The sequence below is a fragment of the Cajanus cajan genome, chromosome 10 (assembly GCF_000230855.2).
Source record: "Cajanus cajan strain Asha chromosome 10, NIPB_CcT2T_4, whole genome shotgun sequence".
NCBI lineage: Eukaryota > Viridiplantae > Streptophyta > Magnoliopsida > Fabales > Fabaceae > Cajanus > Cajanus cajan.
The window spans coordinates 46,792,180-46,819,332 of record NC_138526.1 but is presented as its reverse complement, the minus strand read 5'-3'; the positions used below and the strand labels follow the sequence as shown (position 1 = coordinate 46,819,332).

The 27,153-nt window shown below is 29.8% G+C and overlaps 4 protein-coding genes across 4 annotated transcripts; 2 read left to right on the top strand and 2 right to left on the bottom strand.

Annotated features, from left to right (window-relative positions):
- Positions 1-1,000: 1,000 nt before the first annotated feature.
- On the bottom strand, positions 1,001-6,742 carry LOC109793593 (alpha-L-fucosidase 1). The gene is made up of 4 exons (XM_020353066.3): positions 6,603-6,742; positions 3,518-4,260; positions 2,448-2,684; positions 1,001-1,999 (listed from the first exon to the last, which is right to left on the bottom strand). Exons 2-4 carry the CDS (start codon positions 4,105-4,107, stop codon positions 1,234-1,236), a joined length of 1,593 nt encoding a protein of 530 aa, XP_020208655.1. The 5' UTR covers positions 4,108-4,260; positions 6,603-6,742; the 3' UTR covers positions 1,001-1,233.
- Positions 6,676-9,717, top strand: LOC109811638 (alpha-L-fucosidase 1). Its single transcript, XM_083065868.1, has 3 exons — positions 6,676-7,289; positions 8,134-8,370; positions 8,819-9,717. The coding sequence occupies exons 1-3, from the start codon at positions 6,676-6,678 to the stop codon at positions 9,582-9,584; spliced, it is 1,617 nt and encodes a 538-aa protein (XP_082921994.1). The 3' UTR covers positions 9,585-9,717.
- Positions 9,718-9,932: 215 nt separating this feature from the next.
- On the top strand, positions 9,933-11,038 carry LOC109811614 (replication factor-A carboxy-terminal domain protein). Its single transcript, XM_020375400.3, has 3 exons — positions 9,933-10,182; positions 10,262-10,382; positions 10,757-11,038. The coding sequence occupies exons 1-3, from the start codon at positions 10,018-10,020 to the stop codon at positions 10,927-10,929; spliced, it is 459 nt and encodes a 152-aa protein (XP_020230989.1). The 5' UTR covers positions 9,933-10,017; the 3' UTR covers positions 10,930-11,038.
- Positions 10,756-14,750, bottom strand: LOC109811613 (serine carboxypeptidase-like). The gene is made up of 9 exons (XM_029274032.2): positions 14,359-14,750; positions 13,525-13,693; positions 13,180-13,299; positions 12,804-12,947; positions 12,546-12,696; positions 12,274-12,362; positions 11,922-12,180; positions 11,496-11,629; positions 10,756-11,406 (listed from the first exon to the last, which is right to left on the bottom strand). The coding sequence occupies exons 1-9, from the start codon at positions 14,664-14,666 to the stop codon at positions 11,284-11,286; spliced, it is 1,497 nt and encodes a 498-aa protein (XP_029129865.1). The 5' UTR covers positions 14,667-14,750; the 3' UTR covers positions 10,756-11,283.
- Positions 14,751-27,153: the final 12,403 nt, after the last annotated feature.

The following is a 27,153-nucleotide window of genomic DNA, read 5'->3' as shown; positions in this document are numbered from 1 at the left end:
TAATATAAAATAAAAGAATTAAAAAAAGAATATAGTTCATAATTTAAATAAATTAAAACGTCAAAATAGAATTAAAATTGGGGAGCTATGGCCCATAGCTCCACCTGGGAAAGCATCAAACTGCCAACAAAGGCGCTGTGGCACATAGCGCCCCAAACTTTTTTTTTTTTTTTATAAATTTTTTTACATTATATAACTAATTTTTTTTAAATTTTATTTTTTCTTATTTAAATTCTTTTTTTTTTTGCTTTTATAAGAAATTTTATTTTAAAATTTTAAACAAATTTTATATTTATTAACGTTATACATATATTTTTAAAAACGGCGCTATGGGCCATAGCGCCTTAGTGGAGCCATGGGCCATAGCGCCCCATATTTTTTTTTCATTTGTTATTTTATAGTTTAATTATTATTTTTTATTTTTCTTATATTAGGTTAGTTTTATTCATTTTTTTCTTCACATATTTTTTTATATTTTTAAATTTATATTAGTATATTTTTTATATTATTTATATAAATGTAGTGTTATAGGCTATAACGACTTCAATTTTAGCCGAATTGAGTGACTATAGCCTATAGCGACTTTATTCGAGACTCCACCAGCTATAGCGACACTACAAATATGGCGTTCATGGCTTACAATCAGACCCAAAATTGCCACGTGTCATGGGTGTCGCTATGACCCATAGCGACACCCATGAAAACAGCCCCAAAAGTGTAATATGTTTCAAAACAGCCCCATTTTGGTATATAATTTCTAAAAGTGTCTTACAATGGTCGTTTAGCCCAAAAGTGTAGAATTATTTTATTAAAAGATCAATGAGAACAGATTGATAATATTTTTGTTATCATTTTTTACACTTTTGACCTTAGTTAGCATTCTATTATAATAATAAAAAAGCTATAATAAATTTTTTAACACTAATATGGAGGGAAATTTATAGAATAATAATAATAATAATAAATGAAACTAATTAAATAAAAGATGAGACAAGTATCATTTAATAAAAATCTAATGAACAAGTATATTAGAAAATATATTGACATTATAACAGTATTCTAACACTCAAAGTGGGAGAGAACTAATAAAGGAAAAGTACAAAAGAAGACACCAATTCATTGAGATCAAACTCTTCTGGTTATCTCCAAATTACAGGAATTACAAAGGGGATAAGAGAATTGAACGTGAATTTGCCATGTAAAATGTTTTCAAATTTTACAATTAAGAAAAGTTTACATTGCAGCACTCAGGGAATTGTTGATTGTGGTGGTTTGCAGAACTTGACTTCCATTGAAACAGGCTACTGATTGTTTATCAGGTGTCTCTCTCAAAACGGTAACAGGATCCATGTAGATTCCCAAGTATGATATCAATGGTTCTGCCCGTGACTTGTCAACTACTAGCTTCAGATACTCAGACTTCACTTTTGGAAACAGCAACAGTCTCTGATATCCAATTGTGGTGCCATTTGCAACTCTCATCCACACACCGTGTTGGCTCAATGCCTCAAGGTGAAACTCAATCACCCTCTGTCCCATTTGAATAGGCTCTTGTACTTGCAAAACATTGAAGGATACTAATTCTTGGAGATTTATGTACAATATCCACTTAGATTGGTTCTCCTCGGGAGCCCAATATGTGTATATACCTTCTTTAAGAACATTGTAGGGACTAAAGTGAGTCTCTAGAATTCCCCCTCTTATGCTGCTGGCATTGATAACAGCATTTATAGCCAAATTGTGAGAAAATATGGACCTCCTAAGTTCAGTGAACTCTTGAAGAACTTGGATATCCTCATCTGAAATAAGACCTGAGGTGTTTGGGGGCACATTCAATAACAGATGACAGTTTCGACCAACTGATTTATAGTAGATCTCAAGTAGACTCCTTGCAGATTTTGGAAGTTCTGAATCATGCCAAAACCAACCGGGTCTTATAGAGACATCACATGTAGCAGGTACCCAATCAGGACCAAATGGGTCTCCTTCTCTTTGGTATCTGTTAGATGATCAAAACATTGGTAAATGTCTACATTACATTACTCTATGTAATCCAGTGACTAGCACATTTTTCACAAGCATTTGTTTCTACTCATCTACATGATCCTCCAGACCTTCATGCATTGCCAAGATACATGCAACATAGAACTAATGAATGAAATTTACATTCTTCAACTTCATTTAAAATCAATGAATCAGCTGAATCAGAATAAGTTCAGTCCTCTGATATGCATGAAGAATAATAGAATTAGAAAGACACAATTCCATGACTTTCAAAATTGCTCTAGGAAAAACGCTTGGCACAGATCATACACCATGCAATTAGCATTAATTATAATCTACATGATGCAGTGTGAGTAAACTGACAATAAAAGAAACATTTAAACCAAACATAATTTAAAAGGAAGGGAAACTAGAGTAGGAGTGTTGTACGAAATAGAACTCACTGGCTATCAACATTACCAATATCAGAAACCGTCTTGTTGTAAAGAGACCAACAAGTGGACCCAGCAACACCATATTCATCACCAACCCACCTTGTGTCAGGACCCACATCAGAAAAAATGGTGGCCCCCGGTTGGAGCTGGTGAATCAGAGAAAACCAACTATCAAAGAGATATTTCATGTCCTTCTCCCCTTCTCCTTTTGCACCATCCAGAAAAATGTCTGTTATCTCTCCATACCTGGTTATAATACACTAGTAATTAAATCAAAAATCAAATGCATGTTTATTATGACTTAATGCACAAGTTATGACTTAAACAAAATACGAGTCCATCCAAAAGACTAGTTCATGACAAGCATGTTCGGGAAACATTATTTCCCCGTTTCAACCGTTTAAAACCAAATTGTTTACAAAATAAGCCATACATTTATGACAACAGCTGAAATTTATAAAAGACTATTTTTTTTTCTTGACAAATTAGTTGTATTTATGTATTTGAAAATTTGAAGTTTATGATTATTTTTCAATAGTTTTTTATCTTAAAATCATTTTTTAAACAAACTTATCCAAACCAATAATTCATTAAGATTATAATTCATCAAGACAATAATTGATTAAATAGTTTAATTTTCATACCTATCTCAAACACACTACTTATGTTGGAGAGCTTCTTAACTTAAATACTACATCAAGCTTCTCACTGTATTATTCTGGTATGAATTCTTATTTAGAAAGAGTTACACTGTACCATTCCAAAGCATTCAAAAGTGTGTAGGAAGTTTATATACTTGTATCTGGAAAAATCCCAACAATAATTAGATCCAACCCTATATGCAGTAAATTTATGTAGTTATGATACTAAATTATTGGACTTTGTTTTAGCTAAGTCGATAGTAAATGACACAATACTCCACATATACTCGATCAAAATAATTTACTGTAGTCGGCTATGAACTCGAAGGGTACATACCCATTACTCAATGTGGGATTACTATTCATATTGGTAGCAAATTGGCAAATAAGTAAATAAATAAAGACGAGAAGAAAGGCAAAGCTAGTTTAGTTAGATACCTAGTGAGTAACTCGGTCATTTGTGCCAAGTAGAACTCGTTATAGCGCAAAGTGTCTCCATAGCAGGACTCGTGGCGATCCCAGGGCGAAAGGTAGATTCCAAGTCCAACGCCGGCGTCCTTGGCGGCGGCGGAGAGGTCGGCGACGACGTCGCCGTTCCCATTCCTCCAGTTGGTGGAACGGACCGAATAGTTGGTGTAATCAGAGGGCCACAAGCAGAAGCCATCGTGGTGTTTGGCAGTTAGGATGACTCGCGAAAAGCCAGAGTCTTTGGCGACCCTTATCCACTGCGATGCGTTGAGTTTTGTGGGGTTGAAGGCGGTGGGGTGGATGCTGCCGGAACCCCACTCGGAGTCGGCGAAGGTGTTGATGCCGAAGTGGAAGAAGAGGGCCATGTCGCTGAGTTGCCATTGGAGCTGGAACTTCGTTGGGAGGGGCAAAATCGGAAGTGGTGGGGGCTTCCGGTTTGGTGCTGAAGAAAACGCAGGAAGCAAGGAGTAACAGAGAGCCAGTAAGAGAAAGTTAATTGGTAGTTTACAAGTTGACATTTTGGTAATGGGGTTGTGGGAACTCTTGTTCACCTTCTTCATGTTGCTTCACTCAGCTCAAGTGTTTGTGAGTTGTGACAAACAACACTTGACTGTTTCAGTGTTTCTGATTGGTTGTGTTTTGTTTCTGTGGTTGGACTATGAAAAATAAGTTGTTGAATGACTGGATCATCTAACTCATTTTTCAAATTGGGCCTGTAAAGAAACTGCTCTTCATGAATCCTTGCCCCAAAACTTTACTTTTATTATTTTCTAAACTTCTAATCAGCGGAGAAATGGAGACTTATGATTAATCAAATACTAATCCAGCGTGAGTGATGATGGAAAAGGAACGAGAGTAATAGAAAATCATAGTCCTAATTATAAGTATTATAAAATAAATTATTAAAATTAAAAAAATAAGTAATTCATATGATTACTTTTAATTAATTATATTATAAATTTAAATTTTATTAAAGAATCTTTTATATTTAATATTAATTAAAAAAGATATATAGAAAATAGAGTTAACAAAAATGAAATATAGAAAAAAAATTCAATCTTGAGTAATTTTGAAAACTAATAATTATACTTACGATTAAAATTAATGAAAATTTTAATTTATTACTTATAATTATGATTGGAGATAATATAACTGTAAATTGTTTATTGTAAAAGAAAATGATTATATTGTAATTTTTAAAAAATATTTTATTGGTTCATAATAAAGAATATAAAATTATAATAGACAATAAAATTATAAGACATAAAGTTATATGATAAAATGTTTTTTATTGGTTTGAAAAATGTATGGTACTCTTAAAATTTTTTAGTCTACGATAGTTACATTGAAATTAGAACATTTAACCATATATATATATACACGAAAGTAATTATAAAAAAAAATATACTAGTGATATTTTTTTCAATACTCTTTTTTTTTTGTGGTTAAAAATCACAATCTTCTATGAATTTTATAACTAAATAAAAAGAGAAACTCGCACAATTGGTGTTTTACAATAAATTTCACCTATAAAAAAAATTAGGAAAAAGAGCATGTAGCAAGTGTAATTAAAATCCCTCACATAAACAAATCATAATCTTATTTTAGTGTAGTGTATTTTTGTTAAGAAAAATTACGATGGGAAATAAGAAGAGCTAAAAAGAAAAAAAAAAAAAAAGGCCAATGAGCCAAATAAAAATTGTATGGACAACACTTTGAGTCCAATTTTGTTTATTGATCTTTTTAATAACTTAAATTTCACAATCGATTCATATAATATAAGATAAATCATATATATACCTTCTTTATTATTTTTTTAATTATATTTTTTAAAATATATTTAATTTTTAAATTTTATACTTCTAACTTTTAATTTAATACTTTCTTTTTTTTTACACACTTCCTTCCTTTTTCTTTTAGTTTTTACAGATATCTTTATCTTTCTTCTATTTTTCACCTATTTGAATATATAGCTTTAATTGTTTTTGTTTTCGCATTATTCTATTATTTCTTATTTCTTCTATTCATATAATATAAGATCAATTTTGTTTATTGATCTTTTTAATAACTTAATTTTCACAATAATATGAGATAAATCATATATATACCTCCTTTATTTTTTTTTTTAATTATATTTTTTAAAATATCTTTAATTTTTTTATTCTTTAATTTTTAAATTTTATACTTTTAACTTTTAATTTAATACTTTCCTTTTTTTCACACACTTCCTTCCTTTTTCTTTTAGTTTTCACATATATCTTTGTCTTTCTTCTATTTTTCACCTATTTGAATATATAGTTTTAATTGTTTTTGTTTTCACATTATTCTATTATTTCTTATTTCTTTCGATTTTTACATGCACCCAAATCTTATAATTAGTACACAATTGTGTCGTAAGCATGTACAACTTCCTCGACAGTTTCAAAGATGTCGAATTAGATGTACATTTTTCTTCTAACATTTTTTTTCTTTTATATTTCTAAAAACTTTAACATTAAATTTAATGTTATGAAAAATACTTTTTAAAATACTAATTTTACTATTTCGAGAAATACTTTTCAAAACAGTAAAAATCATTTGGCATACTAAATATAATGTTTTTTTTTAGATGTGTAAACCAATAAAGTGTTTAAAGAATAAATACATATTTAAATCAACACATTGAATGTTGTCGAAGAAATCACATACAATGTAACATTGTGGAAAGTTAGTTCTACATTAAAAGTGCGTGTGAAAAAAAAAGGAGAATGAAAGAGTAATAATGTAAAGATTGAAATGAGAAAATGAAAAAGAATAATATAAAAATTAAAAAAAAAATCTATTTACTAAAGTAATAAAAGAGTAGAAAAAAATAAAAAATACATGTAAAAATAAAAAAAAATGAAGTATATGAAAAAGAAAAAATAAAATACCAAATTAAATTAAATGTTATAAATGTAAAATAATTTTGTTAAAAAAATTAGATATTTTATAATTTTTTTTAAAAAAAAGAGGTGTTCATATTAAAAAAGAAAAAAAGAAAAAGTAGTATATATGACGATGAAATGAAGCATACCTTTTTACTAACGAAAAAGCACTGCGTTGTACGAAGTGTGAGTGTTTTACAGTGGAGGCGGGGTCAACCCGACATGAAGGTGAACAAGGTTCGTAGATTATGGTGCAAATCCCCGAATCCTGGTACCAAAACAATCTCAACTTGTACCCTACCCTATTTCCCCATTCAAATTCTCCTTCTCTTTCTCTCTCTCTGTCACTCCTTCGTCCCTGCATGTTGCAACCGGAAGCCCCCACCTCTTCCGATTTTGCCCCTCCCAACCACGTTCCAGCTCCAATGGCAACTCAGCGGCATGGCCCTCTTCTTCCACTTCGGCACCAACACCTTCACCGACTCCGAGTGGGGTTCCGGCCACGTCCACCCCACCCTCTTCAACCCCACAAAACTCAACGCATCGCAGTGGATAAGGGTCGCCAAAGACTCTGGCTTTTCGCGAGTCATCCTAACTGCCAAACACCACGATGGCTTCTGCTTGTGGCCCTCTGATTACACCAACTATTCGGTCCGTTCCACCAACTGGAGGAATGGGAACGGCGACGTCGTCGCCGACCTCTCCGCCGCCGCCAAGGACGCCGGCGTTGGACTTGGAATCTACCTTTCGCCCTGGGATCGCCACGAGTCCTGCTATGGAGACACTTTGCGCTATAACGAGTTCTACTTGGCACAAATGACCGAGTTACTCACTAGGTATCTAACTAAACTAGCTTTGCCTTTCTTCTCGTCTTTATTTATTTACTTATTTGCCAATTTGCTACCAATATGAATAGTAATCCCACATTGAGTAATGGGTATGTACCCTTCGAGTTCATAGCCGATTACAGTAAATTATTTTGATCGAGTATATGTGGAGTATTGTGTCATTTACTATCGACTTAGCTAAAACAAAGTCCAATAATTTAGTATCATAACTACATAAATTTACTGCATATAGGGTTGGATCTAATTATTGTTGGGATTTTTCCAAATACAAGTATATAAACTTTCCTACCGGGAGGTTACACTTTTGAATGCTTTGGAATGGTACAGTGTAACTCTTTCTAAATAAGAATTCATACCAGAATAATACAGTGAGAAGCTTGATGTAGTATTTAAGTTAAGAAGCTCTCCAACATAAGTAGTGTGTTTGAGATAGGTATGAAAATTAAACTGTGTAATCAATTATTGTCTTGATGAATTATAATCTTAATGAATTATTGGTTTGGATAAATTTGTTTAAAAAATGATTTTAAGATAAAAAACTATTGAAAAATAATCATAAACTTCAAATTTTCAAATACATAAATACAACTTATTTGTCAAGAAAAAAAAAATAGTCTTTTATAAATTTCAGCTGTTGTCATAAATGTATGGCTTATTTTGTAAACAATTTGGTTTTAAACGGTTGAAACGGGGAAATAATGTTTCCCGAACATGCTTGTCATGAACTAGTCTTTTGGATGGACTCGTATTTTGTTTAAGTCATAACTTGTGCATTAAGTCATAATAAACATGCATTTGATTTTTGATTTAATTACTAGTGTATTATAACCAGGTATGGAGAGATAACAGACATTTTTCTGGATGGTGCAAAAGGAGAAGGGGAGAAGGACATGAAATATCTCTTTGATAGTTGGTTTTCTCTGATTCACCAGCTCCAACCGGGGGCCACCATTTTTTCTGATGTGGGTCCTGACACAAGGTGGGTTGGTGATGAATATGGTGTTGCTGGGTCCACTTGTTGGTCTCTTTACAACAAGACGGTTTCTGATATTGGTAATGTTGATAGCCAGTGAGTTCTATTTCGTACAACACTCCTACTCTAGTTTCCCTTCCTTTTAAATTATGTTTGGTTTAAATGTTTCTTTTATTGTCAGTTTACTCACACTGCATCATGTAGATTATAATTAATGCTAATTGCATGGTGTATGATCTGTGCCAAGCGTTTTTCCTAGAGCAATTTTGAAAGTCATGGAATTGTGTCTTTCTAATTCTATTATTCTTCATGCATATCAGAGGACTGAACTTATTCTGATTCAGCTGATTCATTGATTTTAAATGAAGTTGAAGAATGTAAATTTCATTCATTAGTTCTATGTTGCATGTATCTTGGCAATGCATGAAGGTCTGGAGGATCATGTAGATGAGTAGAAACAAATGCTTGTGAAAAATGTGCTAGTCACTGGATTACATAGAGTAATGTAATGTAGACATTTACCAATGTTTTGATCATCTAACAGATACCAAAGAGAAGGAGACCCATTTGGTCCTGATTGGGTACCTGCTACATGTGATGTCTCTATAAGACCCGGTTGGTTTTGGCATGATTCAGAACTTCCAAAATCTGCAAGGAGTCTACTTGAGATCTACTATAAATCAGTTGGTCGAAACTGTCATCTGTTATTGAATGTGCCCCCAAACACCTCAGGTCTTATTTCAGATGAGGATATCCAAGTTCTTCAAGAGTTCACTGAACTTAGGAGGTCCATATTTTCTCACAATTTGGCTATAAATGCTGTTATCAATGCCAGCAGCATAAGAGGGGGAATTCTAGAGACTCACTTTAGTCCCTACAATGTTCTTAAAGAAGGTATATACACATATTGGGCTCCCGAGGAGAACCAATCTAAGTGGATATTGTACATAAATCTCCAAGAATTAGTATCCTTCAATGTTTTGCAAGTACAAGAGCCTGTTCAAATGGGACAGAGGGTGATTGAGTTTCACCTTGAGGCATTGAGCCAACACGGTGTGTGGATGAGAGTTGCAAATGGCACCACAATTGGATATCAGAGACTGTTGCTGTTTCCAAAAGTGAAGTCTGAGTATCTGAAGCTAGTAGTTGACAAGTCACGGGCAGAACCATTGATATCATACTTGGGAATCTACATGGATCCTGTTACCGTTTTGAGAGAGACACCTGATAAAAAATCAGTAGCCTGTTTCAATGGAAGTCAAGTTCTGCAAACCACCACAACCAACAATTCCCTGAGTGCTGCAATGTAAACTTTTCTTAATTGTAAACATTTTACACGGAAAATACACGTTCAATAGTCTTTGCTCCTTTGTAATAATTCCTGTAATGTGGAGACAAGTAGAAGAGCTTGATCTCAATGAATTGGTATCTTTTATTTATTTATTATTATTCTGAAAAGAATGTGATGAGTGTATTACTAGTATAAAAGGATTGCCAAAAGTGATTTCTATTTTTTTTTAGCAAAATGTATAATTTAATATTAATGTATTTTCGTTGTTTTTATAAATAAATAAACTATCTACTTTTATATGATTATATCCCACTTTTTGGCACATTAGCAACTAATGAAGTAATTCACAAAAATTAAATAAAAATATCGACTTGTTCAATGATAATTTGAAAGTATAAAAAAAGGATAATCCCTTCCCTCGTACGATGTTTGGAGTGGGAGGGTGAAGGTAGATGGAGAAAGAAGGAAGCACGAGAAGGGTGACGTGCACGATTTTAGCCATAGACGACACTGATATGTTTTACAGAGTGTGTGCGGTTTGCGAAAGGACGATTTCCGCCCCCACTTGCCACTGTGGCTCCCCCAACCCTTCCACCAAACGACTCTTTCGCATCCTGGTCCCGTCTTTTTCTTCAACACTCGTTTTACTTTTCTTTAACATTCATAATCAACAATTAAGGTTGTTTTTTTGTGTAGATGTCGGTTGCCACAGACACGCAGGTTCTCACTGTCGTCTGCTTCGACAGGGTTGCCAGACTCCTCTTTGGCTGCTCCGCCGATGAATTCTTCCACTTTGCCAAACTTCACCCTTTTTCTGGTATCTTCTGTTACTTTTTCTTTTTTTTTTTCAGATATGCCTTTTCTAATCAAATATCCAAATAAACCATCAATTTAGTTTTTAAGGACTATTTATGAGAAAGTGCGATCTTTTATGTACTAAATTGATGCTTTATTCTAGGTTAAATTTCCCTAAAGTTTTGTGACACTACAGATAAATCTCATGATTTTATTATCTACTGAATTGTTTGAAAAACGTTATATCATCTCTCTATAAGATGTGTTGATGACTTCTTGTACTCGTTAAGTGCAATTTCAAAAAACGTTGTGTGTGACGGTTTAATTTACTTTTTATTCTATAAAATATTCTATTAACTTGTTATGTATTCGCCCTGTTTAATGTCTGCCACCAAGGTGTCACTCTAAATGAAATACTGGAGGGAGAGATGTTCACAATGACTTTATCCAAACCGATGAATGCCAATGCACAACATACAAGAGTTGCATCTGCTGTTCCTTTGAGCACTGCATTTAGACCCGCAATTCATCTTTTGAAACAATGCTACGGATCACCAAACGCTTCCTAGTCAAGTCACCATATTGATGTTTTCTCTTTTCAATATTGTAACTTTTTTTTTTCCTCTTCTTAATGCCATGTGTTTTTTGCACATGAATATAAAACGAGGTATTGCTGCACATATTTGTTCAACAATTGAAATTTGCTTGAATAAAATGAAATATAATAATGTTGTGCACAAATTTGGCTACAAGGTTAGATGATTTATTCCGGATCCTTCAATGCACAGTTTCATGAGTAAGAGAAAAAGACTAGAAAAAAGAAATATATATGTTCCACCCTCCCAATATACACGAGGAAATGTCATCAATATCTATGCAACAGGGGGCTGGTTTTGCTTTTGCTTTTGTGCTGAGTGGATGGATTATTTAGGAGAGACATTATCTCCACTCTTTGTCATTGTCAGTTTCCCTTGCGTCCAGCTTCTTAGCATCTGAAGGGCAGCTTTTGGTTGATCCATAGGTACCATGTGACCAGCTTCATACACCTGTTTTGTTTAATCCAAAAATAATGTCAGCAAAAGTGAATTAACAATGTCACGCTTAGCAATACACCCGTAAAGTCTTAAACACAAACCTTGAGGAAAGCGAGAGGTCCATGGCTTTTCAGTGTTCCTGCTTCTGCACCATCAACCAAAAATGGGACTGCACGAGACGCCCCAAACTCTTTTTGACCTGACCACTCCATTGCTTGAACCCACCTTGAATTCCCTGCTCAATCACAAACACAGTAATTGTGTTTAGATTCACGTTAAATGATCCAAAATCACATTGAAATATCAGTTAACGTGTTTTTAAGCAAATGTTCACATGTTTGGTTCTACGTTAAAGAATTGATTCTTTTGAGTTAAAACAATTTTAGGTATCTTTCACATGTTCACATGTTTTAAGTCTTACTATTAACTTGCTCTAAAAATAAAAGCATTCAAACATTAAGAATGCTAAATGACTTCCTTCTATGCCTTTTTGGTTCCAAATTATTTGAGCGTAGCAGTATATTTACCTAGCCAATTACATATGAGATCTTCTTCACCAGCATACACAAGCACCTTGATTCCATCCTCAAGTAGTGCGGGAATACCCACTTCCAGATTTCTCATCCAGTCTTGCATCATAGCACTATACACTGTGCTACTGCATGAAACAAAGTCCAAGTTCCCAACACCTAAAGCATCTCTCACTGTCTTTTCGTTTAAGAAATCCTCCATGTTAGAGAAGTCATAGCACAGATCTCCCTCACATTTCTTTCTAATGTCATAGTACTACAGTTAGAATAACAGAATGCGTTAGTAAACTCAAACTGCATGATTTTCATATCATCTTATCATAGCACTGTTTTTATTATGATGTCTTACATTAACATCGCCAGCTATGGACATGATCCGATTGAATATGTCATTGCAAACGTATAACGAAGATGTGCATGTTTCTCCACCTTCGATACCTGGCAAATCAAATACAAATTAAGAATGTCAATGAACATAAGTAATATGTGACAAGCTCGCTCAAGAAAATTAAAACTTTACCCTTGGGGGTTTTATTTTCGCTTTCTTTTCTGAGGCCACCCACTGTGTGGCTAAGAAATTTAAGAGAGAAAAGGGAAAAGAACTCCGGAAGTTATTCATACCGCAAGTTTTTATGGCCTTCTGACAAGATGGGACCAACTTGTTGATACTGTCATAATCAGTCTTTTTAATTAGTCCCCTGTCTAATGCAAAGTCTGTATATGCCTGGTACTGAATTTCAGGGTTGGTTAATCCATTACCAATAGCAAAACCCTGTTTATTAAGTGGATCAAACGAATCAATACAATATTTATAAATAAAAAAAAAGCAATTAAATAACCTTTTATAGTTATACTATAAATTATGAGATAGTATAAGACCTTCAGATTTATATGAATTCCTTCTTTTGCTTTGTTTCCTTGGTGAACCCTGGATGCAAGAGCTGGAATGTAGTGTCCAGCATACGACTCTCCAGTGATAAAAAAGTCATTCTTAGTGAATTGAGGGTGCTCCTTGAAAAATGCCTGTCATTAATGTAGAATTTAGTGTCTCTTATGCATTCACAACGGAAGAATCTAACATACAAGAAATTCTCCTGACATACAGTTTGAAATTTAGATGGTGTGTACGCCAACGTGTATTTTTAATTATTTGTAACTAACCAAATATGAATCAAGTTTAACCACTTAATTTTAGATAGTTTGAATTTTAGTATGAAGTTATATTTTTTTTTAATCTGTTATCAAATCAAATTACCTGCAAGAAGTCATACAAATCATTGCTAACACCCTCTTCATCATGGCGAATGTCACTGTCATCAGAAGTATAGCTGAACCCCGTCCCAGTGGGTTGGTCTACAAATATAATATTTGATGCCTACAAAACAAGAAAACACCGTATTGATGCCAACAAGAAAACAAATATAGTGTATCAACTTGATTCTTTGTAGTCTGTAGTATAAGAGTGGACATGGATATGCATAATATAATTTATTTTGTCCTGGGGGACATGGAATGAGCATAGCAAAACACAGAAAATTTGATAGCATTTTTAACAGTACGGTTATAAGCGAGTGATACAAGTCGAGGAATTCATTGCTACCTTGTCCCAGCCATTCTCATTCCACACAAGAGACAAGTTATTGGTTAACTGAAAAGGACCATTTTCGTAAAACAAAGCTAGTTCGCTGCTGCATCCTGGTCCTCCAGTCAACCATATGACAACGGGATCATCCTTACTGCTTCGAGATTCAAAGAAGAAGTAGAACATCCTGCAGAAGATAAAGAAAAAACAAAAAAAAAACTATTCAATACAAAGCAGGACCACATATTAGCTCCTAATTATTGACCAATGAGAAGCCTAAGAGGCTGCATTAACCAACCTATGTGACTACTAAACCAGTACTATGTCACAATTTAGGCTAATAGAAATTCAAACAGAAATTAAAAACTCTTAAAATATATTAGCTGTGTTTTAACTTTTAGCCATGTAGGAAAAAAACATTATGTTTGTTCAATATTTCTCTTTAGTCACTTAAAAATCAAAAGTAAATAAATTTTAATTGAGTTAGCCAAGATTCCAGAAACAGGAAACAGCTTTTTGTAAAACAAAATAAAGCGGTTGAAGTGGAACACTTATTTAACGCTAATCAATCATCTGCTGCACATTTTCTAATTCACATGACATGGCTTCAATGATAGCTGACAAGAATTTTAACTTTGATTGCTTTTAACCAAAATATCCCTCTTCCTCTAGGCACTTTACTTTTGCCACCTAACCGAATAAAGCAGTACGCAAGCTAAACAACCCCTTAAAAACACAGAAAAGAATTCTCTACCAAATTATATTTCTGACTTGATAACAACCGTTTCTAAACAAGTGGTGCAAATTTTTTATCAAAAAAAAAAAAATGCTTGTCAGAGTTTGCATCTTTACCTTGCAGCTTTGGAACGAGGAAGGCGATAATAGCCTGCATGGTGGCCAAGTTCCTCAACAGAAGATCCTGGAGCAGCAAGACTTGGGAAAGTGAACCTCTTCTCCACAATGTTTCCCGAGACAAGATGAGGGTCATTCTCGACAGTGTTAATAGGATCTTTTGGAAAGAGGTTAAGGCCTCTTATGAGTTTTTCTGCTGTTGAAGAAAAACGAAGGTGATTGCTTGTGGAGAAGGAGGGTGAAATGGAGATGAGGAAGAGGAACATAAAAGACAGAGAGGTTTTGAGGAACCTTGAGGATGATGCCATGTTGTTTTCGTTGGAAAAAAGTGTGGCAATGGCTATGAATATATAGTGCTCGCTACCTTGGTTGATGAGTGTAGGGAAAAGGCTAAAAGTTGAGTATGGGAGGCTTTGCGGTTTCCTGCACTTTTCCAGTTGCTATTTTATAACAAGTCTACATGCAAGTAACTGCTTCAGGTTTTAACTTTAGGACCAGAATAGAAAGAAGAAAAAAAATTACATTTCCACCTTAAAATATTTAAGAATAATTAATATACACATTGTTTATGTAAAAATTATACGAAATTTGAATTTAACTTCACATCCAATATAATTGTAGATACTTTCGATCGACGTAACTACACGATTTTAAATTTTACGATTATCGACTTTAAAATAATATTTAATCAATATAAATTATATTTTTTAAGTATAAACTAATTTTTAATTATTAATTTTAAGATAATACATAAATTATATATACGATTGTGAATTAAAATTTAAAGATTAATTTATATTCGTGAAATATAATTTATGTTGATCAGACTATTTATTAATGAATGAACTAATAAGGAGAGGGTTTTCTAAATCGTTAAAATGAACATTTATGTTGATCAGTGAGTTGATATAGAAACTTTAAACCGACATAGAAGTATCCAAATTTTTATGCCAATTAATACAATAATTGACTAAAAAAATGGCTAACTCTAAGAATGTGAATATAATAACTGACGTAAAATTTGTCATATATGTTGATTAATGTTATAATCGACATATAATATGACTTTTTCTTAATATATTTTTTTAAGGTCCAAATCACAACATGTAATACAAAAATTATCCCAAACAAATGCAATGATCGATATATACTGTAATCCAAAATAATTATTTCATTATAAAAAATAAAAAATGACATAAAAATATATAAATTAAAATACTAATATTCTTTTAAATTACTTCTAAATAGTCTCTAACTCATAGACTAAACATGTACATACATTTCCATACATAACTAATAAACTTTTACAATGTGAGCTAAAATAACCTAAAGTATACAATTTCTAAAACATATACATAAAATCTTACATATTTCTAATTTGAAGAAAATATCTTACCAATCAAGTTTTATTTCCAAAACTTAAATATAAAATATATATATAGTCAATAAAAATTCAATTTAAAACACATAAACACGTATCACATCAACTATAATGAAAATTAAAATATAATTAATAAATAAAATTATTAAATTACCCGTCCTAACTATTAATAAAAATTTCTTACTAACCTTTGTATATTTAATATAACTTAAACTTGATTAAACCATTTTTTATCTATAGAAATTATAATAATAGTATCAAGATTCGAATATAAAATCTATAACTAGTGTATACAACTTAAATCTCTTACTATTAGACTCAAGTGATTTTATCTAATTAAACATGACTTAATTTAATATATAAGGTATACGTAATTAAAATAATTAAATTTATAGTATAGGCTAATTAAGTTTAATTAATTTTATTTAATTTACTTTTATTTAAATTCATTATAGACTATGTTTATTGGGTAAGTCTAATTTGTTAAGGACCTAATTAATTAGTAGGTATAACCTAATTAAGCATGTGTAATTAATTTAATTAAACTTAATACGCGCTACCTTTAATTAATTGGATTTAAGTTAATTTTAATTTAATTTAACTAATTAAAAATTGTATAAGCAAAGCTTTTAGGGTATAGCTAATTAAACTATACCAAATTAACTACTATAATGGAATAAAGTAAATAACTATGATTCTAAACTAACTTAAATAAATATTATTCACTAACTAAAAAGTTACACTAATTAACTACATGACTTAGTCTATTTAGCTAACTAATAATATAATAAAATAAAATAATTTTTTATTTTACTAAATCACTATACTAATTAGCTAGTTTACTAACCTACACTAACTAAGGTACATGACTAAGTTTTGTGGTACCTAAGGTATATATATGGTTAAGTTTTATGGTGTTTAAGGTGGTGTCCAAACTAAGACAAAGGCACATTCTTGTGCTTAAGGTGGTGTCCAAATTTAAGTCATAAGCACATTTTTGTGGTGCCTAAGGTGGTGTAGACACTAAACCAAAGGCACATTTTTGTGATGCTTAAGTTGATAATCCAAGTTATAGACACATTTTTGTGCATATGGTTATAGTGAAACTAATTAAGCCAAATTAAACCAAAATGAAAATTAGGGATTTCTATGAACACTTTAGAGTACAACAATAAATATCAAATTAGCAATAACACATACAATATCAAAAATCAACTAGAACGTGTAATGCACATCAAACATCCACCAAACAACATCAATATTTTTTTTTTGAAAACATATCGAGTGCAGAATGGCTACAAAGAACAAGATGACACAGGTATAGAGAATGATCGAAATAGTATAAGAAGTCTTTGCAAAGACAAAAAGCAGAGCATGGATAATAAATGAGGTCTCGAACGATGACAGAGAAGTGGTGAGATATAAACACCAAATCACAAGAATGAAAGTAACGAGAAAAAGATACTAAACACAATATATCTTCATTTCTATGTCAATTGTACAACAAACCAATGTAAAAAAATTGCAAAAATTACAAAATGTCACTATGCCTTCTATTGCATTGGATATGACACAATCAACGTAGATATCGTGAGGTGTAATAATATTTTTTCTACTAGTAGCGGAATATTTTATTAAATAGAAGCTTTTTTTTTTTTAATAAACTTTCATTCTAAAAAGTTAGATGACACTTTATTTACCCTGAAAAATAGTTCCGGTATTGAGATTGTAAAAGGATTTTATTTTTTCAGATTTCATATAATTATAGGTATTTATTTTACATGGTGATATATATGCTTTCATTGACAATTACATTTAAACCTTCAATCTGATACCTAGATGAAACTTAATATTTATAAAAATATTTAATAAATTAAGTATGTCGAAACTTGATCTTAAAGTAAATAGATATCTTGACACAAATAATTTTTAATCAAGTGAATAAATAGTTGTTTCTTCATTGCTAAAGCCAAAAAGTAAGGTACTGATACCCAGTTAGCATGTCTTGCAAGTGTGGCCTTCTCTCACGTTTTTCATATTGAATGATGAATAACTCAAAAATAATGGAACGGGTTCTGTCTGATCTATAATTGTTGGATATACGTTGATGTATGATAAAGTAAAGTCTATTCTCAAATTATTATCGGCTTAAATATCTCTTTGGTATTTAAAATATCTTGTTTTTTTGTCCTTAAATTTTTTTACTTAATTTTTAGTCTAATAATTTTTTTAATTTTCTACTGTGATATATTTTTTTTAAGTATTTTACATAACGTGTCAAATGCTAAGTGATTTAAATTCACTTAAAACAATATCTAAATGTTTGACACGTCATCTTAAACGGTAAAAAGATTGTCATAATAGAGACTAAAAACAAAAATGAATTATAAGAACTTATTTCATAGTAGAAAAAGATGTTTAAGTCACGATTATTTAATTTCTTAATTTTTATGGGGCTAAAAAATCAACAATGTTTCTTAAAATTCCAAGGCTATGTTGGTAAAAATTCCGACTTATCTTGTGCTTCATTTGCCATGACATTTTTTATGAACATTTTTGTCATGTCATTGTGTCAACATACGTGAATTAGATAAAAGAAAATTAAGATCCCAAGTATGGAAGCATTGGAGATTGATATCCAGAATACAATTCTTGTAAGATACAACTAATTATATGTCTCAAAAGAAGGTTCGCATTGTACACATGTTGTGTGTTTGTGAAGAGGTAAAAAGTGTAGCGTGTAAGATATGATAGAGGTGAGTGGCGTACAAGACCATCCTCCCCATTTCTTTGATGACCAGATTTTAAAGCGCTTCCAGATATTTCATTTACGTTTATTCATTCCTTTAGGGCCTCTTATGGTTGTTGGGTCAGATTCATTTACTCAAGTCTCAAACCAATCCTATCTTAAAAAGCAATACGAACAATGTTAAGACAAACGCAACCTCAAAATCAAAAACTAAAATGCAGTTAAAAGTTTGAATATGAAATACGTGCAATATTACTCTCATGTGGTCAAAATTAGTCGAAACTAATGTCACCGAAACAGACGCATATTACGGTATTTAATTATAGTAAATAAAACAGTAAAAAGATTTGGCATCACTTATATTATGTATGTACATGTGCTTTTATGAGTTGGCGTGACTTTTTGTTGAAATATAAACAAAAATCTCACATCAATAAAATAAGATAACAAATAACAATTTATATAATATAAACATATTTTAATAATTAAGTGATGATCAAAAATAAAATCATAAAAGCTTAAACTTAAAGCGGACAATATCTCATCATTGTTGAGTATGCTTGTATAATAACTTTATAAAAATAGTTTTCATAAAATATCTCCTAAAACAAATACTAATAAAATAACTCCAAAACTTTTATACGTTCTCTTCATAAATAATGGCTCTTTCACAAACTTACTCTTAGATCCGTTTAGTTGCTATTCATTTCATTTTCGGTTTTCGCTTTCTAATTATAAAATTGCTACCTTGTTTTCAATTTGTTTTATGTTTTTAAATATTTGTATAGTATAGGAAACACTCAAAATGTTTTGTTTTGTTTATCTATTTCCTGTATAAATCTTTGAAAGTGGGAAATAAAATTGAAAACAAAATAATAAAAAAATTAATTAAAAAATAAAATTAAACTATCTTAGACAGAAGGTTTTTGACGGGTCATATTTTGTTATTTAGTTAAACTGTTGGATCAAAAGTTTCCCTTTACATTCTGACTGATTTAATATGGACACAACCATTGGGCCTTAGCACTTTGTTGAGCTTGTGGACCTTTTTGTAGAATCAAATTCGGCTGATACATTTTGAAAGAAAAAATAAAATAAAATGGTAAACAAATTTAAAAATACGAAGTTAAAATATATATATAAATTTGAAAAAAAAATATGAAAACTTAAAAAATAAGTAAATAAAAGAAATATTTTCTTTAGTTCTCTCTTATTTCAAAAATAATAATTTTGTTCTAAATAATAAAAATTCCAAAATTAATAAATAAGACATTAAAAATATTGTTATTATATTTTGAGAGGAAATATATATATATATATATATATATATATTTTAAGTTTTATAAATTCTATACATTTAATTAAAGATAACCATTGTAAGATAAATGTTGCATGATGATAATACATTTTTTGTATGCGTAATCAACTCTCGACCAGAATTTAGTTTCAAATATGACTTCTTTTTTTGAAATTGATTCTTTCAATGTTTTTCCCGTAATAAAACCTCGATGAGAACACTTGATTTTAAAACTTACCTGTCATCCGTAATAAAACCCTAAATGTGCAATATATTTTTAATAAATATTTAATTTAAAAAAAACTGCTTAAATTGCCTCATAATCACGAATAAAGCACATGAATTAAGTAGTATTTAATTGTTTTAATTTGATTAGTTTTGTGTTTAAAGTCGATGTATGCATCTACATTAAATACTTTTAGTAAGAATTTCGTGGCTGATAATAATTCTACAACCCTATAATCTTGTAAAGCTTTTAAAATGAGCCGGCCCTCCCCACTTAACATTGACCCATTTGGCCAAAATATCCTTATAAAAAAATTCATAGGACTTTATAGGTTAGGGCTAGCTCATAAAAGATAATGAAATTATCATACATAACAATTTATAATTAAATAATAATCTAAAATGTTTTTTTACACTATTAATCGTTGAATACATATATTATTTATTCATAAATTAATAGTTATTTTAATAATCTCATAATTTATTATAGATTTAAATTTTGATAATATTAGTCTGAATCAATTATACTCTCTAACAATAACTTTTAAAACAATTATTATAAAAGTTAATAATTTTCTAGTAAATTAAATCATAACATAAAAATATTTACATTCTCGGTGTATTAAAAGTTATTCTTATTCTCCTAAAAAAAAAACAAAAGAGTTATTCTTATATTTTATGTCTAAGAGGCTCACGATCCTTTTTTTTTTTAAGTCACACCCTTCACGTGATACGCGTCTATTAAATTACTCATTATTTATTTCCTTCATTACTCATCATTTAAGCTGTTAAGCATGATATTTTCTAATTTTTTTATGACATATACTAGAGAGAAGAAAAATACTTCAATATACTTATTTATTTTATAAAATAAAGACATTAAAAGATACCGCAGTAATAAGCTATATATATATATATATATAAATAAGTATAAATTTATTTAATATATAATTATACATAATTTTAGTATTGATTTTAAATGAGATTCAATATTACATTATATATTACTATAATCTATACTTATACTTTTTAATAATTTACAAATATATATTATATTTATAGTAAAAATAAAAATAATTTTTAATAATAAATATGGTGTCAATGGTTACTACGTGATAATTTTTTTATAATAAATATTATAAAAAATAATATCTAATCATTTATTTTATTTTATTTTTGATAGTAATATTTTCTTTATATAATAGTTTCAATGATATGTACAATATGAATAATTGATTAAAAGATGAATTGGTAATTACAGAATAATTAATGGGCAAAGATTATTATATAAAAGTTAAATAAATTTCATTTTGGCTTCTTAACATACCTTTTGTGAGTTCTTTAATGTTATATAATATTTACTATTTTTTATTTTTTATTTTTTTTAATGAAATAACTTAACTTGAAATTTTAATACACTTTATGTAAATTTCACAATGTATCTCATTATTTTAAATTTTATTTAAAATATATTTTGTTAAAAAATAAATTATTTTTTTACTATTTTTTCTTTAATTAAATAACTTAATTTGAAATTTTAATTTATTTTATATGTGTTTCACGATGTATCCACTATTTTATATCTTTAATTAAAATTAATTTTAAAAATTAAATAATATTGTAGTGTTAAGAACTCGATCTTAAAAGTTCTTATATAAAAATAATTTTTACATTGCATCATCTACGTCAAAATACTTCAATGATAAAACTTGTGAAGAATTGTTCTCACTTATAAGAATTCAATTAGAAATATCTATTCAAGATGATTTAAAAAAAATATATCAAAAGAGATATAGAAAAAAATAATAATAACCAGGAGAAAAAAGATAAAGTGTCTCTATACATTATTTTTTAAGAAAATAAAATAAATATAATATAAATTACACAGTAATAAATAATTTTTAACCAGAAAGTGAGAGTGATTTGAGGTAATTATAAGACTATAATGGTAAAAAAAATGGAAAAAATGCTACAAAAATAATAACCCCTTTATGTAAATTTATTTTTTTAGTAAATTTATAGATTATGTCTTTTTTAGTAAATTATTTTTTAAAATGTGTTTTTCGTTTTTTCAAACAAAATAATTTGTAAAATATTAATCACTAGACAAACACATATCATTTTTTAAATTAAATCAATTATATTTAAATTAAAATAATTTTTTAATCTTCCACACAAAGCAAAGATTTAATCGTACTACTTAGCTTCCATACCCATGCAATTAGCATGTCAAAATCTAACTCTATAAAAATAAAAAATAAAAAAAAATTACGTAAATAATGCACTTACATATATGGATCATTAATAGAGAGAGCTAAAGTCAGAGTCTTGTGCATTTTGCAATTTTGCGAGTTTGTACACACAAGGAGCCCATTCACCTTTTTCAAGACTTATAATTAAGAATTCTTTTGAATGGAGTTTTGATTCAAATCCATCGCTTTCGGGATCCAATGGAGTTTTGTAGTCACAAAAGTCGACAAAAAATAAAGATGCTATTTTAGTTAGTTAAGCAAAAAATATATTATTCGTACAATAATTCATACCTGATCTCCATGAATTAAACTTTAAAATTTCAAAAGGCATATGGAGGCCATGAGAACCCAATGCCTGCAATTTCTTAATCAACTTCTATTATAATAATAATAATAATAATAATAATTATTATTATTATTATTAAAATTAAACTTGTTATAATATGCTTCAAAGTATAGGAAATACCATAATGATTTTCTGCTACACTGTACTTAAACACAATAATATACGTTTAATATTATAGAAGTATATCACCCAAAATAATTTCTTTAATTTCTTTATAGTATGATTTTAAAGTCTCAAACATTGCTAAGGCTTTTGTGTAAAATACATGTCAAGTGTTTTACAGAGTTTTTGTGCCAAATATAAATGCCATAAAAGAAATAAATAAAAAAGAGTCGTAAAAATTTAGGTTACGATCACAAAATTACATTAAAAAGAAAAGTCGTTACCAATGTTATTTAAGAAAATAGAAAAAAAAACCTTTAAAAAATAGTCTTTTAAAACAATATTTGAGTTCAAAAATTAATTACACATAAATTTTTTTTTGACATACTACAACATTCATCTTAAAATGGTTGTCTCTAATTAATTAAGTAAATTATTTATAAAATTTTAAAGATATTTACCTTGGCCTAAACTTATTAAAAATTAATTATAAAAAATATTTATATTATTTATCTAATATGTTCGTTTATTTTATTTTGACAAAGATTGGATTTTGTAATTATTATTATTAATTATTATGAAAAAGATTATCAGTATTATTTAATTATTTTTTTAGCATAATAAGAGTGATTTTTTATCATTAATTATTTGTTAAATTAAGGTTTTTAAACTGTCACAACTCATTTGTTTTAAAATATAAAATTGATAAAGATATACATCAAAGTCAATTCATTGAAACATTTACAAAATTAACCTCAAGAGACAACTTGTTATGGACATCTCAAATACTTCTTTTAAAGGACGTTTTCATCTACATGAAGACTCATGCTTCTCCAATGGAAGCCTCGGAGACAAAAAAAAAATTATAAGTTTAATGTTTTTCAATATATACCCTTAAAAAATTATTTATATGTCTAGTGTTCGTCCAATGTTTAGATTTTTTTATTTAGTTTTTTGACATATATATTTTCAAACAAAATTAGGGTATTAATAATAATAAACAATTATTTATTTTTTTTACTCATTTGTTGTGTGACACAAGGTGTAATAATTTTAAAAACATTCTAAAGTTATGTTTGTTATAGCTCTTTATTAATTTAAAATTATTTTAAAGTTAAAATTTAAAATAAGTTTTAGAAACAAAGAATAAGTTGTTTAATAATTTATTGGGACTTCTTATGTGCACTTGTACATCAACAATATCTCTACAAGTGTGAGTCTTGTTTATGTTGGTATATTTTCTTTTAAGCATGAGTTTTTTTTTTCATCCATAAGTATTAAACAACCATTGCTATCAATAAACTTTAGATTTTGCACCACTTTTAAGCCCCTAGAACATAATCATTAGGCATTATTACCAATATGTTCTAGATATTTGTATTATTTTTTGCACGACCCATTAAATTTTTAGAATTTATTCATTATTGTCAATTTAGACTTTTATTCATTATTTATATTATTGTCTCACTTTTATACTTTCAAGAAAACTTTCGACACAATATCCTTGTATGAATCTATTGTATAAAATTTATCTATGTCGATTACCTAAACAAATCATCTAATACTCGTATTAATTAGTCACTTTATTAAACAAATCAATTTTGATATCAATTGTTGGGAATACAAATAGAGTTAACAATAGAGATATTTCCATCAAATAAATCATGCAAATGAATTTAACATTAAAAAAAACTAATTATTGAAAAAGAAAAAAGAAACTTAATAAAAACGTATCCTAGAAGGTAACGTTAGCTTGTTTCCCTCTCCAACATTTTTTTTTGGGTATTAACTCCAACTTCTTTCTCTAATATGCATGTGCAACAACAAATAAAACAAAGAAGATAATTACAATCTATAATCGTCATCTTGTCGCCATTTTGTATATATTTGTCTTTACGGAAATTAAATCCGAAGCCTAATTTTGAGTGCCTAAAAAGGTCATCATGGCATCATGACTCGATTGGATAGAGGATGTTGTTCATGAATGAAAAGGCTAGTCTACATATTGGTGCAAGTGGAAGCTGTGTTAGCTCAGTGCAACCTAATCGTCTTAATTAATAAATTGTTCTATATATAATTGCACTAATTCATTTTAAAAATGGGTTCAAGGGCAAGACTTGCATACAATTATAAATGATAATTAAAGAAGTTCTTCTTCCTCCGGATAAGACTACGTGTGAATATGATTTGTGGATATAAAACTAGAATATTAAAAAGATATATATCAAAGGCATTCAAAAGAACCAAACCCTATTTATATATTAATTGATACAGTTTTGGGACATAATATTACTGGAATATTAATTCACGATAGTGTTCTAGAAGCTCAAGCTTTGCTGTCTACATTTTAATGAAATTAAATTTCACTTTAAGTGAATCTACGCGAAAGACTCCGTAATTAAATCTTTGACATTGAACGAATATTTATTTTGAAGCACAAAAATAATGTTGATGGGGGACAACTGAATGTATTCTTTAGTTATCACAACATGCAAACATAATGATTATTAGTTTAGAATTAATTATTTGGGGTCATAGGCCTTTTGTTCTGAATTTGAGCAACTCCTGGAGTCTTTCCATTTTGTTTCAACTATTGAAGATTAAGCACGAACACAAACAGAAAGTGTTACTCTTTGGTAGTAATTGACTTCACCATATGTAGAAACTAGAAAGCTCATGGCTAGTCAATTCAACGTTGTTTGCGGGTTGGGAGATTTGAAAAGCACAACACATGGTCCCTAAAATTATTTACACGAATTAATGCTCCATCCCATAGATTTAGAAGTCCCATTGTCTCACTGTTTGGTTTTGAATTTTGATAGTACATAATAACATGTTACATGAACTTTGCTACGCTTCTTGTTTTCTGACCAAGGACACAGCACTAAGGCCATAGTAGGGCACAACCACCAACAAACACGTAAGTGGTCTATAATGGCTGAGGTATTCCGGAGGAAGAAAATATTAATAAACATAGTCACGTTAACATAATACGCACTAATTTACCTAACAAGAATACCTCTTAAATTAGATAAACTCATAAAAATAGTCACATTAACTCAATACGCATTTACGTAACTAAAGTACCTTCCCATATATATGAAGGGAAAAGGATTGATACTTGTCATGTATCATTAATCCAAACAGAACTGCGAAACAAATGGGAGATGCTTATTCTTTGTAGATGAGAAAGAACGTGGACAACAACTTGCGTAATTAAATTGTTATCTTTTGATTTTTGTAATCTAAATTAGTCCATGTCACATACACACCGTTGCTTACACAAACTACGTTAACATGCAAGCCAACAAATTGAGTGCCACTCCCTAATCTTATAGAATTGCATCCTCATCCTATCCATTATCCACTCAGGATTGCTTTTGTTCTTGGCACAATAAAGCAACTTGAGGTCTAATCTTGTGGCCCTTTTCTACTGTTATGCTTGAAAATTCCATCACTCTTTTTGGCCCAAATGATCTTATTTGTCAAAATATAAAATAACGTATATGAGCAATAATCCTTACTTTGTGGAGTAAAAACTACTTGCTTTGGAGAGTGTGACTAAATATGAAAACTTGGATTAAAAATGTCACTATATATATGGCAGTTTGTCAACGACCTTTGTTAATACGCTGGTAGTTGATCAATTTATATATCAGTCACATATAACTTAACCTATGCATTTTGCTAACTACTATGAGACAAATTTCCTTTAAAGTTCAAAAGCAATTATAGCTTCTAAAATTATATAAAGATCTAAGTTGTTGAGATTTGATATAGTTGCTGTTTATGATCAACAAAAGACCAAGGGCAGTCATGATAGAAAAAACACCCACAATTTTATTGCACGGTTAGAAGGAATCATGAAAGGTTTCCAAGGTTATTTATGCTGCAGAGTGCAGATAACACAGTGGTGAAGTCAAAGAATTGAACTTAAAGAGTAAAAGAAAAATTAAGACGCTTTCAAGTAGATATTCCGAATATCTAAATAGTCAAAACATGCTAAATATATTAGGTTGTGGTGGTTACAAGTTCCTCAGTAAGTGTTGACTAGAAATAAGTCCTAGCCTCCAATTATTAAATTCATATATACTTTACTACTACACAAAAAGTTAAACAGTTTCTAAATGCATTGGTTCATTGTTTCAGGTCTTGGTATTCTGGAGCCATAACAACAATCAGAACTAAAATTAAAACGGGTAATACTATTCATACAAGGGAGGATAATAAGAAGAAAAGAGAGAAAAATTAGTGATAAAATGAGTTAAGTCAAAAACAGAGATAAAGAAGAAGAAAAATGATGTGTGAACTTGTAGAAGTTTATTGTAAGAATAATATTACTCATTGATGCGTCATTGTGAAGGTATATATCCTTTCACAATACCCGTCGCATCCCCGAAACAGGAGTTCGGGACGTTTTTCACTTAATCATATACTTGTCCA